The sequence below is a fragment of the Rhizomucor pusillus genome, assembly GCF_041956525.1.
Source record: "Rhizomucor pusillus strain CBS 183.67 unplaced genomic scaffold VTP01scaffold_5, whole genome shotgun sequence".
NCBI classification, from domain to species: Eukaryota; Fungi; Mucoromycota; class Mucoromycetes; order Mucorales; family Lichtheimiaceae; genus Rhizomucor; species Rhizomucor pusillus.
In genome coordinates this window covers 1,408,274-1,426,069 of record NW_027192147.1, presented here as the reverse complement: position 1 = coordinate 1,426,069, position 17,796 = coordinate 1,408,274, and the positions used below count along the sequence as shown (strand labels likewise).

Genomic DNA, 17,796 nt, shown 5'->3' with positions numbered 1-17,796 from the left:
GTCTGTACACCACATTCATTACTGCTGAAGCGCAGAATCACCAGACCTACAATAAACCTAGCGCACTATTCTGTAGATACACAGTCATAGAAACTTGTGCTCTCTATGGAAATGAAGAACAACATACGCAAATAAAGAAGATGGCCTGCCGCACGAGTGCTCATCAAGTCATATATTTCCAAATTTCATCTACTCTGCCTGAAAAACCAAATGAGATTGAAATCCAGTGCTAATGTCGAGTGTGGACTCAAAAGTAAAACTGGAGTTTCCATAGTAACAGGTCCAGGGTGAAAATGGAGTAAACATCAAAAACTAAGCCCAATGTCGAGTGACCATAATTCACCCCGGGGAATATGAGTAGACCTCCCATTTGCATTCCCTAAATGTGGCGACGGCAATGGGCCTTCGTTTTCATCGCTTTCTTTCAAAAGTGAGAGATTCGTGAAAGAGAGACGTGGCCATAGCAAATCGTGGGAACATTTTTTCTCCCACGCGCTACTATGCAAATTATATAAGCGAAGGGTTTGACAGTCTGAGATAGAATCTCATCTTTTCCAGTGCAAAGATAGGCGAACTAAACAATGGTAAGGATGTGCAGCAGAAGTAGCATGGCTGCGTTGTTGTATGCTGACTTGGTCTATTGCAGGCTGCTACCAATGGAGATAACTGCTTGTACACCGGTTTCGACCATCTTCGCTTTACAGTAACCAATGCAAAGCAAGCTGCTTCCTACTACTGCACGCGTCTCGGCTTCGAGCATGTTGCCTATCGCGGATTGGAAACTGGTTCTCGTCAAGTCGCATCCCACGTTGTGCGTCGTAACAACACTGTGTTTGTTTTTGACTGCCCCATCCAGCCAGAGCAGGTGACCGACATGGCCAACGAAATTGCCAGACGTGGTGATGGCGTCAAGGATGTTGCCTTTACTGTTAAGGACTGCCGTTCCATTTACGAGGTAAGTTAGGGTAAAACCATCAATAGTTACTACTCACTAACAACAACCATTGCTACCTTATTGTCGTTTCTATTTAGAAAGCAATTGCTCGCGGCGCCAAGTCTATTATGGAACCAACCGAGTTCTCTGATGAAGATGGCACTGTAGTTATTGCAACCATTGCCACTTACGGCGATGTGCAGCACAGTCTCGTCGAGCGCCACAACTACAGGGGCATTTTCCTTCCTGGCTACAAGGACTCTGCAACCGCTTTGAGATACACAGATCCTTTGCAGGACATCTTGTAAGTCGTGACAAAAATTGTTATCTAAATAAGCAGAGCATTCCTAAATAACGCTAATGAACGTTGCAGGCCTCCTGTACCTCTCGGTTTCATTGACCACGTTGTTGGTAACCAGCCAGACAACATGATGAACCCAGTTGCCGAATTCTACGAGAAGGCTTTCGATTTCCACCGTTTCTGGTCAGTGGATGACAAGGATGTATATACCGAATACAGCGCCCTTCGCTCCGTCGTCATGGCCGATCCTTCTGAAAAGATCAAGGTGCCCATAAACGAACCCGCGGTTGGCAAGAAGAAGTCGCAGATCCAGGAATTTGTCGACTTTTATGGTAAGCGATGATACAGATGAGCGTGTATTTGCAGAAGAACCTAACGATTTATTTACAAAGGCGGTGCCGGCGTGCAGCACATTGCCATCAACACCCCCGATATCATCACTGCTGTTACCAACATGCGCCAGCGAGGTTGCGATTTCTTGACCATTCCCGACAAGTACTACGATAACCTGAGAGCTGCATTGGCAAAGCACAATAAGGTCGCCAAGAACCCAGTGAACGAGGATATTGATATCCTGCAAAAGCTTAAGATCCTGGTCGATTACGATGAAAACGGCTATCTGCTTCAAATCTTCACCAAGCCGTTGGAAGATCGCCCCACCTTGTTTGTGGAAATTATTCAGCGAAACAACCACAATGGTTTCGGCGCAGGCAACTTTAAGAGTCTGTTTGAATCACTGGAGATTGAGCAAGACCTGAGAGGCAACCTCACAGATATGGATGCTCCCGAAGCTGCACCTAGCAATTGAAAATACTTAAAAAAATAAAAAATCAAGATAAAAAGTATAAAGAATATAGGACTTGTTGTTTTCAATGCCCTAATTGCTTCATGGATTCAGCTGCAGAAGATACAAAGAAGCCAGTTGGATCTTTCAGTGATTTATTCATGTTATATAAGCATCTGGACCATTGAACTAAGGTTGTAATAACAGGATTTAAGCCGTTAAAATATCATCTATAGCAGCTCGTAGCTAATATTGCTCTTGTAGACTGACGTATGGAAACAATAAATTATCAAAGAGTCTTCTGGTGGATTCTCACATTCTAACGGTTAATCAAGAACAGCTCGCTAGCCTTAGGCGGAAAGTCTCCAAGTTTGCGTCAAACGTTGATCGTTTAGGGTTGTCCAAAAAGGATACGGTGAAGACCGATCATTGCCATTTTGCCTTGAAAGCTATATACAACATGCCTTGTTGCCATATGCTTCTCGAGACGAGTGAAATTCCTATAAGCCTGACAGCTCGGCTCTGGCATTTCTTTCCCGAAATCCAGCTGTTAACAATGGTAAATGGAAAAGTAGTTAATAACTGGGCACGCTTGTATTAATGTTCGATCGATCCAGAGACAAATAACAATTTGCCAGACGACAAGGCCTTAAAGTTTTGTTCAATACATCAGAGAAATAAAAGACTGGTATCAGCACGAAGCCCTATCTCTTCTATCTGTAAATTAATTTGACATCGCTATCTGTGCTTGCTGGCTAGCAAAGGTGGATCGCAGGTCAGTCGGTTTTGGAAAAATTAGCTAGAAAAAGTTTGGGCCAGCTAGAACCAGTTTTGAACCTATTTCAAGCAGCATACCATGCAATGATCCAGGATTAGCCTTCATTATTGATAGACTTGGTGGCATACCAGGATCCAAAACAAAAAATCAGATTCTCTTATTATATGCAGATATGCCACCAAGCATATCAACTTCAGGTAATCATCCGCTCTTCGGCTCCGGGAAGATACCATTTTCACACCAGATGTATCATTGAAAACAGGACGTTGCATCCTTGCATTGCTGGACAATTACGCATCTACTGTTTTTACCATTGCGACAAATATAGCAATATTGCGTTCGATCCAGGACATAAAACTTGCTTATTGAAGACGTATCAGCATGAGCGGACTTGCATCCAATACTCAATTGCCCTGAGACCAAAAATGAAGTGATTTAATGACCCTAACTTCCACAGATACCAAGGCAGATCTTTGCCTCGTTACTGCGACGCAGCTACTCCAGGCACAGGCCGACGGAACCCAAGATGATACCCTAAATGCCCTGAAATTATTACGCCGTGAAGCTACCGCGGAACGAAATGTCGAAGCAAAGATCAAATTGTGCACAATCTTCAGCGCGACTAGCCGCGGGCGATTGGAAGCAGACGCCCGCGAAGTAGAGCTTTGGTCTCGCAGCGTTTTCGATCGCCAGCTGTCAGATGCTCTGCACGACAGCGCCCGAGACATTGAAGCAGCGCCAACAACAGCCAAGAGTACAGTCGACTATATCCTCGAAAATGCACAAAGCAACGACAGCGCCAGCAAAAATCTCGCCTATCTTGCTGGACTTTTACTGACACGAGGCATCGGCGTCGCCAGGAACATTGATCATGGTCTGCAAATTTTGGAACGCGCTGCTGCAGAGGAGCACGCGTATGCATCCTATGAACTGGGACGAATCTACGGAGATTATTACAATTATTCCTTGCACGACACACCGCGATCAATATCATGGTTCGAGAAGGCCGCCGAGCTAGGTTGCACCCGTGCACACATTGATTTGGCTGTCGCCTTGCAGGGCCACGATGATGCAAAAGCTATAAATTTTGCTACCTTGGGAGCAGAGAAAGCCAACGATCGGTACTGCCAGTACATCCTAAGCAAGCATTGCGACAACCAGGAGGAGCGCCTGCGGTGGCTCCAGTTGTCGGCAGATCAAGGGTTCGCCCTAGCAATTGAGGAGTTAGTCGGTCACTACATGGAAGTACGCAGCTACGCAGACGCTATCCGCCTATGCTCATCGGCAAGCGCTGCCGACTTGCCATCCTGCCAGATTGCCATGGCAGATATTCATCGCTATGGACTGCAAGTACCGCAAGACCACAAAAAAGCGTTCCAATATTACCAGACAGCAGCGAATCATCCGGAATCGCCTAACCAGTATGCACAACATATGCTGGGTGAGATGTTTTTGAACGGTGAAGGAATTCCTCAGGATACCGCCGTAGCAAAAGAATGGTACCAGATAGCAGCCACGCAAGGTTATGAGCCATCAAGACGCAGACTGCAGCAACTCACAGTCTCGGTACCAACACCGCGCTCCTCCGCAGATACTGTCGAAAGTGATGCAGGTGCTGGCGTTCCAAACAAGGACCAGCAGCAAAAGAAACAGAATAGATGGTCTATGGGCTTCTTTGGACGGAAAAAGTAAAAATGAAACGATACTCTGAAGCGCAAACAAAAAAAATTGCTGGTTCATTTCTCTTGTGTAGAAAAAGAACAAAACGGGGCATGAGAACTATACATACACGAATATATGAATGAGATGCTTCTAAACTATTGACAGTCAGAAATTTTAAAAGTTGTTTCCAATCCATTTGCGTGCGTTTCTGAACATTCGCAACCAAGGCCCAACTTGACCCCAGTTTGCATCTGCTGGGTACCAAGAGTTGCTTTCCTTGAGGACAACGCGTTCTGGATGAGGCATGAGGGCCAAAACTCGTCCGTTAGGTGTCTGGATAGCTGTAATGCCATCAGGTGATCCGTTGGGGTTGAAGGGGTAACGCTCGGTAGGTTGGCCATAGTTATCGACATATTTGGCTGCTGTTAAGCCTTGCGAGACAAATGATTCATGATCGTTTGCATCCTTGAACTGCACGCGTCCTTCACCGTGTGCTACAGCAATGGGGAACTTGGAGCCAGCCATGCCGTCAAAGAAGATAGAGTTTGTTTGTTGGATTTCAACCATACAGACACGTGCTTCAAACTGTTCACTTTGGTTGCGCATAAATCTTGGCCATGTTTGAGCTCCTGGAATAAGTTCTTTCAAGTTGCTAAGGAACTGACAGCCATTGCAGACGCCGAGTGCAAAGGTATCGTTACGTTCATTGAAGAAGTGAGCAAATTCGGCTCGAGCGTGAGGGTGCAGCAAGATAGACTTGGCCCATCCAGAACCAGCGCCCAAGACATCACCGTACGAGAAACCACCGCATGCTGCCAGACCAACAAAGTCTTTGAGGGTAACCTTGCCAGAAATGATATCTGTCATGTGCACATCAACGGCTTCAAAGCCAGCCAAATGGAATGCAAAGGCCATTTCGATCTGACCGTTAACACCTTGATCGCGAAGGATGGCTACACGAGGACGGCGAGCTTCAAGACCTGCAGTGACATCAACTGACGGATCGAATGTCAACTGATAGCTCAGACCAGGATCTCTGGCGTCAAGCAAGTTATCGTATTCTTGCTTAGCACAATCAGCATTGTCACGGGCAGCTTGCATCAAGTAAGAAGTCTCGCTCCATTGGCGTTGCAAGTCGATACGTTCAGCTTGGTAAACGCACTGGCCATTCACGGCAAATGCGATCAAATCCTTGTCGTCGTGAGCAGAAACCTTGCCGATCTTGTGAACATTTTCTGATGCAACATCGTTGGCAGACAAGATATCGACGAACTCTTGGAATCGAGACTCGTCGACCTGGACAACAGCACCGAGCTCTTCGTTGTACAATGCAGCAACAACATTGTCGTTCTTGACAATGCTGCTAAGGTCAACAGAAGCACCCACGTGACCAGCGAAGCACATTTCTGCAATGGTGGCGAACAGACCACCGTCGGATCTATCGTGGTATGCGAGCACAATATCGGTCTCCTTGACCTTTTGCATGGCGTTGAAGAAGTTCTTGAGCAAAGTAGCGTCTTCCACATCTGGTGCTTCGTGACCAATCTGCTTATAGACTTGAGCCAAGGCAGAGCCACCAAGACGTTGCTTGCCGTGAGCCAGATCGATAAAGACCAAAGCAGTGTTGGCATTGCTCTGCAGCTGAGGAGTGAAAGTCTTATGGGTGTTAATGACCGGTGCAAAGCCAGTAATAATGAGCGACAACGGTGCAGTGACTTCCTTGCCGTCCCACTTCATCTTCATGGACATGGAATCTTTTCCGACTGGAATAGCGATGCCAAGTTTGGGGCAAAGATCAAGACCAATAGCTTGCACAGCCTCGTAGAGACTGGCTCCTTCACCCGGGTGGTCTGCAGCGCACATCCAGTTTGCGGACATGCGAACCTGGCTGATATCTTGAGCGTTGGCTGCGGCCAAGTTGGTCAAGCATTCGCCAACTGCCATTCTTGCAGACGCAGCGGCAGACAAGAGAGCCAAAGGAGTACGCTCACCCATTGCCATTGCTTCACCCGTGATGGTATCCAAGCCATAGGAAGTGATAGTTACAGCTACATCTGCAACGGGAACCTGCCAAGGACCAACAAATTGGTCGCGAGCCACCAAGGCAGTGATGGAACGATCGCCGATAGTGATCAGGAAAGACTTTGATGCTACGGATGGCAAGTGAAGCACTCGCGAAGCAGCGTCTGCCAACACGTTGTCTGCATTGGGGAGGTATGACTTGAGACTAGAATCGAATGGAATTCGATACGGCTTCAAGGATTCGGTCTTGCGGGACATCTTTGGAGGCTTGCCAAACAGAACCGGCATTGGCAAATCGATAGGGACGTTGTTCAGCAATGTATCCTTGACGATGAGACGCTGGTCAGACGTAGCCTTGCCAACAATTGCGTAAGGACATCTTTCGCGGGCACAGAGCTCCTGGAATACACTAATCTTTGAAGGAGCTACAGCTACAACGTATCGCTCCTGGGATTCGTTACACCAGATTTCCATAGGAGACATGCTGCTGTCGTCGCACGGCACATTTCGCAGATCAATTTCCGCACCCAAATCACTGTCATGCACAATTTCTGGCAAAGCGTTGGACAAACCACCAGCACCAACATCATGAATAGATTCAATGGGGTTCGCGTCACCCAAAGCGGTACAAAAATCGATGACTTGCTGTGCACGTCTCTCCATTTCCGGATTATCACGTTGAACGGATGCAAAGTCGAGGTCTGCACTGCTTTGTCCTGATGCCATCGAGCTAGCAGCACCACCTCCCAAACCGATAAGCATGCTGGGGCCACCCAAAACAATCAAGTGAGCACCGGGAGAAATTTTCTTTTTGAAAATGTGTGCAGGACGAATGCTGCCGACACCACCGGCAATCATAATGGGCTTGTGATAGCCACGAATTTCGGTAGTATCCTTGGTGACGGGTACCTCTTCAGCGAATGTACGGAAGTAACCAGTCAATGCGGGTCGGCCAAATTCGTTGTTGAAACCAGCACCGCCAAGCGGTGCCTCCATCATGATATCAAAGGCGGAAGCGACGTGGCCAGGTTTTCCAAAATCCGTCTCCCAAGGCTGGACATGGCCGGGGATCAGCAGGTTAGACGTGGTGAAACCGACCAAACCGGCTTTTGGCTTAGATCCTTGGCCGACTGCACCTTCGTCGCGGATCTCACCGCCAGAACCAGTGCTCGCACCAGGATATGGCGACACAGCTGTAGGATGGTTGTGAGTTTCGACCTAGAAAATTATATATGAGGAGATTTTCACAGGGGAAATTTGGAATGAAAGTTGTAGTTTACCTTTGCCAAGTAATGGACATCCTCCTCATACTGTTCATAGGTGTTGTTGATTCTTCCAGGTGCGAAACGAGTTGCCTTGAAGCCTTCCATAACGGCGGCGTTATCCGAATATGCCGACAAGGTGTATTTGGGGCTGACCTTGTGGGTATTTTTGATCATTTGGAACAAGGAGTGAGGTTTGCGCTCGCCATCAATAGTCCAGTCAGCACCAAAGATCTTGTGACGACAATGCTCAGAGTTGACCTGAGCAAACATGAACAATTCAACGTCGGTAGGGTTGCGCTGCAATGCATCTTGGTTGCCAACAAAGGCGGAGATCAAGTATTCAATCTCGTCTGCTGCCAATGCAAGACCAAGTTCCTTGTTTGCCTTGACCAATTTCTCGCGGGCTGCTTCTACGTTGTGCTTTCCATCTCCAAGAAGATCCACGACAGTGAGAGGTGCTGGTGATCCATGTTTGAATACACTCTCACTTTCGGGGATTTCAGTAAGGACGTTCTGTGTCATGCGATCATGCAAAGAGTTGATAAAAGTCTTGTACTCGTCTTCCTTCAAGCTGGAGCCATCAGACTTCTGAATTAGGATAGCTGTACCACGCTCAATACGTTCGACATGGCCGTGAAGGTTGCAAAGATGTGCAATGTTAGTTGCTTTAGAAGACCAGGGCGAAATAGTGCCTTGGCGAGGAACAACCAACAAGACTGTGCCGTTGCTAGGCTGGGTTCCGGTCGAAAGGAAGTTGGCGATGGTAGAAGCTGCCTCAGGCGCAATGGGGTTAGCGTCGTATTCCAACAAGTTGTCCAGAATCTTGCGAGGCTCGGAAGCTGTGTTGCTCAGAAGCTGAAGAGCTTCTTCAGATCGAGGCTGGACGAAATGGACATGGAGACCAGCGACGAGAGCCACAGAAGGGACAGTGCTCTGGATAGACTTGAGAAGACTACCTGCCTTGAATTCAGAGAAGGCCGACGGTCCAGCGAGAACCAACATGGTCATTGAGCTTAGGGGAGGGTTGCGGACAGACGACCTGTCAAAATCTCTGCGGGATACTTTTTAAAAAAGTGATCTGCGTCCAAGCATCAAAAACGGTCACATTTTTCGACATCTTGACTCACCATGCCAATTACCAGCAGATGGCAGATGCACCACAACCAGCCAAACAGCCTTACCATGCACTCGATGCTTGATGCCAAATAAAAACGTATATTGACTGATTGACATTACTCACGGGCCTGTAAGCTGGCAAGTCTCCACCCTCATGCTACCTGTTAGAATCAAATTTTAGAGACACGAGTGCTTTTAATAAATTCTGTGTAATATAGATCACCATCCTAGCCTTCGTGTAGTGCTTAAACTGGAAATATTTCATCTTGTGCCTCTTGAGCACCTGATAATCATTGGCAAGCAGTGTTTATGATCTGTATGTGATCGAAAGACCCTTCTTTTCAAACAAATATTAGGAGATTGCAAAGCATGGGAATAAGGTTACTGTAAGGATGAAGCTTCTAAAATCCAACTGGAACTGGTCGCTTCGCTGATAGAGTTTAGTTATAAAAATACTTTCATGCCTCAGACTGGCGATTTTGCTGACATTCTGGCTGGCTCGAAATCATGGCAACAAAGTCAGATCACCATTTTCGGTCGCTATGCAACAATTCTTCTTCTTAGGGTCAACTCAATCTGATGACATTTGATCTAGCAAAGTCGTTATTGTGAGAAGCCCATGTTTAGACTTGCCGGGATTACATTGGCCTTTTGCTTAGGCTACCTGACTGCGTCTTACGGGCTCTTCAGCTTTTTGTGGGAAGAGGTAAGATGCAGCAACGCGTTGCCTAGAAGATTCCAACGTCGCCAACCCGATCGCTCTCCTAGAAACGATGCCTTTACGTTTTAGCCGCCATGTTACTGGGATTTATGATGATATTGATACCTATGGAGCGAATAGCTGAAGCGGAAGCACGCAGAGTAAGCCCTTTTTTAAGTTTTGAACAGAAGAGTGTACGCGTACGATTTATTTTAAACGCATAGAGTTCTGGATACCCCTTTCGTACATCAGCGCGAGAGCATTTGCAGCGAAGAGGCAGCTTTTGATTGATCAAGATATAATTTACATTAAATCTATAGCCGGCTCTTTGGAACGACAGGTGCAGGATTCTTCCAGACGGGCGGCCGCTTTGATGCAAAAGCCTCGAGACCTTCAGTCAGATTGGATCCACCGCGCCAGGCACTAGCTTCATCTGAATTCATCCATTCATTGGTAGCTTCCACCATGGATGCTCGCTCCATTGCAAGCATAATGCCATATTTTGTAATGAACACAGCATCTGGCGAACTGTCACCATATTTGTTTTTTAAGTTTGCGGATGCAGTCTGCAAGATGGATACGTCGACGAAACTTACTTTGCAGTGATCTTTTTCGCCCATTCAAGCGCTGCCTTGACGACATCTGCGCTGTCATCTATGACATCGTTTACGAGGCCATAGCTCTTGAATTCCTCAGCAGTAAGGAAACGACCGGTCAGAGCGATTTCGCTTGCAACTTGGTAGCTGACGGCTCGGGCCAGACGAGCCAAACCTCCCGCCGCAATGGTAACACCGCGTTTTACTTCTGGCAAGCCAAACTTTGATCTTTTCGTGGCAATGACAATGTTGCAAGCCAAAACCATTTCTGTACCACCGCCTACAACGTCGCTAAAGATTAGAATTTGCAACAATACATCAAGAGGATCAATTATATATGCACCTAGTGCAAAACCATTGACGGCTGCAATGACTGGTTTACGCGCCTTGCCGCGGTTGCTAAGACCACCGAAACCGGTTGGAGGCATATGGCCTTCGGTGCCATTATCATCTGTTCCATCCTTACGCGACTTGTTCCAGTTCACTAGGTCCATTCCAGCGCAAAAGGATTTGTCGCCTGCACCTGTGATCTATCACCCGCTTGGTATTCTCGATTGTAATAGGTGAAAAATTAATTGAGACTGACTTACCACTATACACCAGATCTCGTCCGTCGCCTCTGCCCAGTCCAGCAATGCCGACATTTCAAAGTTGGCCTCTGGATTCAGCGCGTTATATTGCTTGGGCCGATTGATCGTGATAAGTAGGACATGAGGTTCAGGCACAGAGAGTATAAAGTATTTTGCAGTTGGTAGTTGCATAGTGTTAACGGAAGAGGAGTCTATTTCTCACCACTTAGTCATGCAAAATGCCGCCAAGTTTATTGGAGTTTGGTGTGACAGTTCTAGGCCTGTGAACATGTTCTGGCTCCCTACGCGATGGGGTGCCGCTCACAGCTTTTCAGACTATAGCTGCCTATATGTAGCATCGCTTTTTGCCCTTATTTCCTCGCGGCAAGGTTTGTATGATGAACAACAACATGACATGTGATTCCAATGCAAACTGTTTGGGGCATTTTCCGGATAAGTCCGCCAAAGCTGAATCTGTATGCCTGTAACGCAGACATCTTCCTTCCTCCCTCTCTCTAATTATCCAGTCTTTATCGATCCAAACTTAAAGTATCCTTCAAAGTGATTTAAATTTCTATTATTATTATGAAGGCTTTTCTCTAAATCCTGCCGAATATTTGCAATATGATTCAAGATACTGTCGCTTTATAGTGCTCCTCTCTGTATCCAGGGCATTGTTTGGTGCATTCTTCCTGTGTGCTGTTCCCTGGATGCGACCGAATCGAAGGGCCGGGGAAGTGTTTTGCCGGAACGTGAGGAACAGTGGCCCGAAAACTGATTGTGTGATCCGTTGATTCAGTTCCGTACAACATCTCTTTCCCGGTTTCTATCGTCTAGCTTTCCAAATATGATTGCTTCGCAGGAAACTGATGATGATAGTATCGCGCATCAAGAGACAGTCATCCATGACGAGGATGAGATAAAGAAAAGCCCTGCTGCAAAACTTTCGACGCTGTTCAAACAATTGGTTTTTCGGCAAAAGAGCAGCACGACTGATCCAAGAACTTGGCCTAGAAGTAAAAAGATACCCATTGTCATTATAGTCGCATTAGCAGGTGCAACGTAAGTATACCGTAGATATTATCCGAACATGATAGTCGTTAGTTCGGCTGAATTGACCGCCTGATATTTCTTTCTTTTTCTTTCAAGATCGCCAGTCGCATCCACTATATATGCAAGTACATGTTCATACTCTGAACCAGCTGTGAGTTTAATCGATTGCAACATAGTATCCAGCCCTTGTAGATATGCAACTGTATTTTCAGACGAGTGACACCGCAATGAATGCATCGCTAGCTGTCTATACTTACTTCCTTGCATTTTTCCCTCTCATATGGGCAACCTTTGGAGACCTATTTGGACGTAGACCTATATACTTGGTGTCCTTCCTAATTGCGGTTGCTGGCATAATATGTTGTTCTTTTTCCACCAATGTGGCAATGTTTATTGTTTTCCGCGCCATTAGCGCAGCTGGCTCGTCTTCGGTAAGAGCTCTTGACTCCACCATTCGGGTAACGCTTACTTACATACTGAATCGCCAGGTATTGTCCATGGGGGCCGGAACAATCAGCGATATTTTCGATTCTCATGAACGAGGTCGTGCATTTTCTTACTACATGATGGGTCCATTGTTGGGTCCTGTGTTAGGGTAAGTTACACAGATCAAGTCATTGCATTTCATCTACGATCCCGTAACTCATCGTATAGACCTATCATTGGAGGCTATTTGAACCGGGCATTTGGCTGGCAGAGTATCTTTTATTTCATGGCCTGCCTCTCTTTCTGTGCCTGGTTGGGCGTTCTAATCTTCCTTCCTGAGACTCATTACATTGAACCTACAAAACCGACGCTACGTGCATCTGAAACAGATACACAGCAAATGAAAACCAAAACATCGCGCTTCATCAACCCTATTGCCGCTCTAGGTCTCTTGCGCCATGTCAACATTGCACTCTCAGTTCCATTCCTAGGAGTACTGTATGTAAAATGATCATTTATTACCACCGAGTAATGGACGCTGAATTGATCACACATAGATTCTTCATTTTCTATCTGCTATCTACAAACTTCACGCGCACGTACACGATTCAATATGGATTCGATTCGGGACAAGTAGGCCTGTACTATTTGCCAAATGCCATAGGCAACATTTTGGGTGGACTTGTCGGCGGACGCTTCTCAGATCGCGTATATAACAAGAAGGTGGGAAAACTCCCTCCTGAGCAACCACCGTTTCCAGAGTTACGCATAGGTGGAATTATACTGTGGGGATCGCTTGTGATTCAATTCCTAGCATTGACTGCATACGGCTGGTGTATCCAAAAAAATGTGCATTTTGCTTACGGTTTAATTGCACTCTTCTTTGGTAAGAGCGAAGATAAAAATCGCGGTGCTAGCAGGAATGACCGTACATTGATATGTATTTTACATCATTTAGCCGGTGCAGGACTGGGTGCTCCTAATATCATCTTGTCGACCTACATTGTAGATTGCTTTCGAAACCGAAGTGCCTCAGTAACAGGTAAGGTTGGATGAAGGAAATGATACTTTGTGAACAGGCTGAACCGAAACGATATTACGCTACTTAGCATGTAATAATTTCACGCGCTACATATTAGCAGGCATAGGTTCGCTCGTAGCATCTGACATGGAGCGAGCTATGGGACCAGGCATCTTGTATACGTTCTGTGGCGCGCTCTTGATACTCTTTTCCTCGGGCTTCATCTATGTTAGACTGCACGGAAAGCGATGGTCAGAAAAAAAGCACATGGATAATTCAAATACAGCATGTGCTTGAGATCATGATAGTCGTCACTAATAATGACAATAATAAAAGGGATACAGGACTTCACCGACGGCGATTAGTATTTAATTTTCATTTCCAAAGCAGTTTTCTACTCCTTGGAGAGAAAATTAGTGTCAAGTGGATGACAATTTATGGTTTATGGCACAAAAGACATGCTTTCATGAAAATCGAGAATTTTTATAATAGATCCATTCAAGCTATACGACAACGGTAAGAGCAAAACAGCTTCTTTGTACCGCACTCTTTCTTTGTTCAAGCATATATAACCAATAGACGACCTATTTCTATGCATGAAGCTTAACGACTCATACTGCCAGATAGACTTAACCATGCAGCAAACAGCGCTGGACGTCCCAGCTGGGTACGCTTGCCGGGTTTTAAAAGTGGCCTGGCAGCAATATCTAGTTGAGCCAGAAACTATGTACCACCAGCTCAAAGCTATTTACTTCAGATCGTTTGGCATACAAAGGAGTCCATGGAGGAGGTTGTCCATGCTCTGAGCAACGATAAGAGCACCGAGAAGCTTTCGTATATCGGCAAGACTGTAACACCCATCCTTTCCTGTGGATCAAGCGGAGCCATGAAGTGAGCGTTTTCACATTTTACTATCCCTTTTATGTCTATTTTTTCGAACTTATATCAACAACTATCTTTTATTATCATTAATACCTTTACATATTCAAACCAACCAACTTTCTTCATTTCTGTGTATCTTGGCATGTAGTATTTTGTACCCGCGTTCCCGAACTCTTGTAAAAGAGCTGCTTCACTCCCTGTCGTCGACATCGACAAAATCGAAGAGATACAAAACGAGCAATGCGTCTAAAGGTTTTCCTATGTATTATGTTAAATTTTGATTGCATTTGTACTGTACATTGTATGAAGAGCTTTTATGTGAGTGATGTCCTTCACTGCTTCCATTTCCCAAGTCAGAGATCCAAATTTGGAAGCAGTAACCCCTTTTCCCGCATAATATACCATGGCGACCTATGAATGCAGTATACGCGGAATCATCAAAGGTGTAGAAGAAAAAGACGCTTTTGTAAGGCGTCTGTACGGTGTCTGCGGAAATGATTCAATGATCGATCTGTTTGAGCACGAGATCGTGTTCATGCCAGCTGGTGCGTCTGCTGAATCTTGACAACACGCCGTAATTAGTTTTTGCTGACAGCTGGCTTGCAACCAGTGCAAACGCCCGTCGGTCCAGCACGCAACGACGACGTTATACTACGATTGCAGTCGCGAATCACGTCAGAGCAGGATAAAAGCTTGAAGAACCGGCAATGGTATCAACATTTAGGGCACACAAAATACAATGCATATTCTTGTGACATTTCAAACTATATAGGTATCTGTGTATGCAGGGACATCCAGAACCTCAGAGAGGTCGATCGGTAACTGTGAGGCCGCATGTCAAGGTACAATTAAACGGGGATGTATTCCGTTTCATGGCATCGCTGGGATACAGGCACGTCAGATGTTGTTTTCTGATAATTTCTCTGATGGGATATGCTCATTCTCCTTATCAGATACTCGTTTGAGCTCGTGCGTAAAGGGCATTTATTCGCGTATGAAAAGATGTTTAGATTCACCGTTAGCCAGATATACAAGGTAAGAAACATCAGATGAAATACAAGGAGATTGAAGCAATTCAATCCCTTTGCTTTTCCAGCTCAAGTCCAAAGTGGAAGTTTCCAGCGCCGTGTTAATGGATGGAGAGCAAGACTTGTGGATCGTAGAAGCCACTTCTATACCCGTGCCTCAGGAGCAAGTGAACCAAATGGCCGAGCAACTCAATCAATTTAAAATCCTCTTTCCAGGGTAAAGCCATAAGTATTATCTTGGCAGCATTCGTCTGATAACTAACGCGAACAAAATTACAAAGGATCTGGGAATCCGTCGATACGAGAGCGTTGCAGAATCGAGTACATTACTAGACACAACGGTCCCAATCGAGAGCTCAACTATACACTATTATTTTCTTCTGCTAATTGCTTCAACATTCATCATAAATATCGTTTCTTGTTTTCATATGCAAAGTTATGCCAGGTTGCTTTTATTTTATTTTTTTTTTTTTTTTCTACAAAAGATTGAAGAGACGAAACCTACAGCCCGTCTCCAACAGTACCCACCACAGCTAACTTTTTCAGCGGCCTCAATGAAGATCCCGTCTCCTACACATATATGTGAATATGTCGTGAATACCCTTGCGTATTCGACAAACCTCAATCTCTCGTTTTACGCTGGTCTGGACAGTCGGCTGCAAAAGTTGTTCTGTTATCTGAGACCTATCACGGAAGCTTCTTTAGGCATCTTGACGATAACTTCGCAGCTGTGCACTATACCTCGTCATATATCGACCAGTCAAGCCTACACTTTTGCTATCGTAGTACCGAAATCCTTCCTTCAATGTGGTGTAGAACATATCCAATATCCGTTGTATGCTTCTGTAGCGATCGACATCTCGTCCTACAGCGGCAAGTTAAAAAATTAGCTATTGCAGTCTTCTTATTTAGACGTTGAACATGCCAGGCTTCTGTAGCAATCCAAGGTAAATCTTGCGGGTATATACGGTGAAATTCTTGTCGTTAGATTCTGTTACTTGTTCGCCTTGGCAAGCTTTGCGTACGTCCTCATCGGTAGCGCAAGCAACTGTGCTGGTGTATCGCTGAGTGTATGGATGAACTAAAATAATGTAATCCGTATCTTCGAGTAATCCAATTAAAAGTCGTATTTTGGACTCCACATATCCTGCCCTGTAGGGAAAAAAATCAGATGCTCTTGCGCTCACAAGGGTGTTCGTTTGCGAGCAGAATATTACCAGGATAGCTGCAAGTTCTCTTCGATGGAGCTGATTGTTATCCGTAAAAAGCGCGTGTATTGCTCGAAAAACGGATGTTGCACCTTGAATAGTTCATCCCAGGACATTTTATCATTTGTTATCTGTTCCACTATCCTTGCCGCTTGTTTCAATTCACCCATTATAATGTTAAAAGTCGATCGCGTCACATTGTGAGTAGAGCACATGTGAGGTTGCGTCGGCGTAATCACAGGCATTCTATGATTTCTGTCCCGAGGATTGCGCTAGTATGGAAAGCAAATAAATGCCTGGTTTGACAGATGCTTGAACAAGATAGTTCTTTTTTTACCTTTGGATTCCATGACAGTGGACTCTTCCTCAGCTTATCCAATACGATCGGGTTCTCCCAACCCCAATTCCAGTTAGCCATAGTATGGAAAAATTTGCTGACAATGTGGCTGGCAGACGCGGTTGGATAGAGTTGGCAGACACGGGCAACCATTAGCGCCCAAGCAACACCACCAGGAAACCCATAAACGTTTGAATAGACTCCATTCCGCGTTGCCCACAATTTTATGCAACGCGTGGCCGTCCGAAAAGTCTTAATGTCTGGTACCTTTGCCAATATATCAGTAGCTACCAGAGGACCCATCAAACTCTGGCGACATGGCTGCTCCATATTCTGCAGGATACTACGACCCTCCAAGTTTAGATTATTTGGCAAACGATCGGTGTACCATACCGCACACAGCAAATCAACCTAGGATGTTCTTCAATTAATATCAGATCGGTAAAGTATGGCAGCTTGAACTCACCGAAATGCCCATGAATCTAAACTTGATAACTGGAACCATAGTGTCCCATACAACCTATATATCAAAATTAGAAGAAATCGTTACACTGTAAAGTCGTATTTGCACGTGCATTTAAATGGGTGATAAGCGGATGTATGGATAGGAAAGATTCCATTCTCTGGAAAAAGTGGCTTCTGTCAATTCTCGAAGAAATCAGGCAAACTGCATCAATGTCCGCATCTAAACAGGCTGTTAAGCAATCGGTGTGTGGATCGAGTCTGTGTCCGTCGTACCTGCAGCGTGGGTACCGAGCGCAAAACTTCCAAAAGGAATCACTCTCGCATCTGCCATCTGAACCATTTCAGGTGGGAATCCCATAGCCGCATACTCTGCTCGAACAATGGTCTGCGCAATTGATTCTAGCTTCGCCAATATCTCATATCTGCAGATAATTTATAAATCTCTCGACTGTCGGCATGAGTACAACGTGTACTTATTACCGTTTCCTCGTCAATGCTTCCGGCTCGTAAACATTATTGCGCCGAAGAGCATCTTCCAATTTCATCTCATCTTGATTCAGAGGGGCACTGAGCATTGAAGATTCCAAACTAGTCATAAGTTGTTAGGGGGAGATGGATTAGGATTTCCATGCGACTTGCATTATTAATC

The 17,796-nt window shown here is 45.5% G+C and overlaps 8 protein-coding genes across 8 annotated transcripts; 5 read left to right on the top strand and 3 right to left on the bottom strand.

Annotated features, from left to right (window-relative positions):
- Positions 1-581: 581 nt before the first annotated feature.
- On the top strand, positions 582-2,043 carry VTP01DRAFT_8721 (uncharacterized protein; the record flags this gene model as incomplete). Its single annotated transcript, XM_069387874.1, has 5 exons — positions 582-584; positions 647-955; positions 1,033-1,238; positions 1,308-1,567; positions 1,628-2,043. The coding sequence occupies 5 exons, from the start codon at positions 582-584 to the stop codon at positions 2,041-2,043; spliced, it is 1,194 nt and encodes a 397-aa protein (XP_069241599.1).
- A 1,192-nt stretch (positions 2,044-3,235) lies between these two features.
- On the top strand, positions 3,236-4,489 carry VTP01DRAFT_8720 (uncharacterized protein; the record flags this gene model as incomplete). The annotated part of the gene is made up of 1 exon (XM_069387873.1): positions 3,236-4,489. One exon carries the CDS (start codon positions 3,236-3,238, stop codon positions 4,487-4,489), a length of 1,254 nt encoding a protein of 417 aa, XP_069241598.1.
- A 144-nt stretch (positions 4,490-4,633) lies between these two features.
- On the bottom strand, positions 4,634-8,754 carry VTP01DRAFT_8719 (uncharacterized protein; the record flags this gene model as incomplete). The annotated part of the gene is made up of 2 exons (XM_069387871.1): positions 4,634-7,699; positions 7,762-8,754. 2 exons carry the CDS (start codon positions 8,752-8,754, stop codon positions 4,634-4,636), a joined length of 4,059 nt encoding a protein of 1,352 aa, XP_069241597.1.
- A 727-nt stretch (positions 8,755-9,481) lies between these two features.
- Positions 9,482-9,853, top strand: VTP01DRAFT_8718 (uncharacterized protein; the record flags this gene model as incomplete). The annotated part of the gene is made up of 3 exons (XM_069387870.1): positions 9,482-9,568; positions 9,631-9,723; positions 9,815-9,853. The coding sequence occupies 3 exons, from the start codon at positions 9,482-9,484 to the stop codon at positions 9,851-9,853; spliced, it is 219 nt and encodes a 72-aa protein (XP_069241596.1).
- Positions 9,854-9,876: 23 nt separating this feature from the next.
- VTP01DRAFT_8717 (uncharacterized protein) lies at positions 9,877-10,919 on the bottom strand (the record flags this gene model as incomplete). Its single annotated transcript, XM_069387869.1, has 4 exons — positions 9,877-10,090; positions 10,159-10,438; positions 10,502-10,688; positions 10,749-10,919. 4 exons carry the CDS (start codon positions 10,917-10,919, stop codon positions 9,877-9,879), a joined length of 852 nt encoding a protein of 283 aa, XP_069241595.1.
- A 655-nt stretch (positions 10,920-11,574) lies between these two features.
- Positions 11,575-13,524, top strand: VTP01DRAFT_8716 (uncharacterized protein; the record flags this gene model as incomplete). The annotated part of the gene is made up of 8 exons (XM_069387868.1): positions 11,575-11,789; positions 11,877-11,901; positions 11,957-12,211; positions 12,269-12,375; positions 12,435-12,704; positions 12,764-13,092; positions 13,165-13,248; positions 13,316-13,524. 8 exons carry the CDS (start codon positions 11,575-11,577, stop codon positions 13,522-13,524), a joined length of 1,494 nt encoding a protein of 497 aa, XP_069241594.1.
- Positions 13,525-14,512: 988 nt separating this feature from the next.
- On the top strand, positions 14,513-15,470 carry VTP01DRAFT_8715 (uncharacterized protein; the record flags this gene model as incomplete). The annotated part of the gene is made up of 6 exons (XM_069387867.1): positions 14,513-14,654; positions 14,720-14,819; positions 14,882-15,001; positions 15,063-15,144; positions 15,206-15,354; positions 15,419-15,470. 6 exons carry the CDS (start codon positions 14,513-14,515, stop codon positions 15,468-15,470), a joined length of 645 nt encoding a protein of 214 aa, XP_069241593.1.
- A 168-nt stretch (positions 15,471-15,638) lies between these two features.
- Positions 15,639-17,743, bottom strand: VTP01DRAFT_8714 (uncharacterized protein; the record flags this gene model as incomplete). The annotated part of the gene is made up of 10 exons (XM_069387866.1): positions 15,639-15,707; positions 15,758-15,821; positions 15,879-16,002; positions 16,063-16,289; positions 16,355-16,617; positions 16,683-17,093; positions 17,149-17,202; positions 17,258-17,367; positions 17,421-17,569; positions 17,628-17,743. 10 exons carry the CDS (start codon positions 17,741-17,743, stop codon positions 15,639-15,641), a joined length of 1,587 nt encoding a protein of 528 aa, XP_069241592.1.
- Positions 17,744-17,796: the final 53 nt, after the last annotated feature.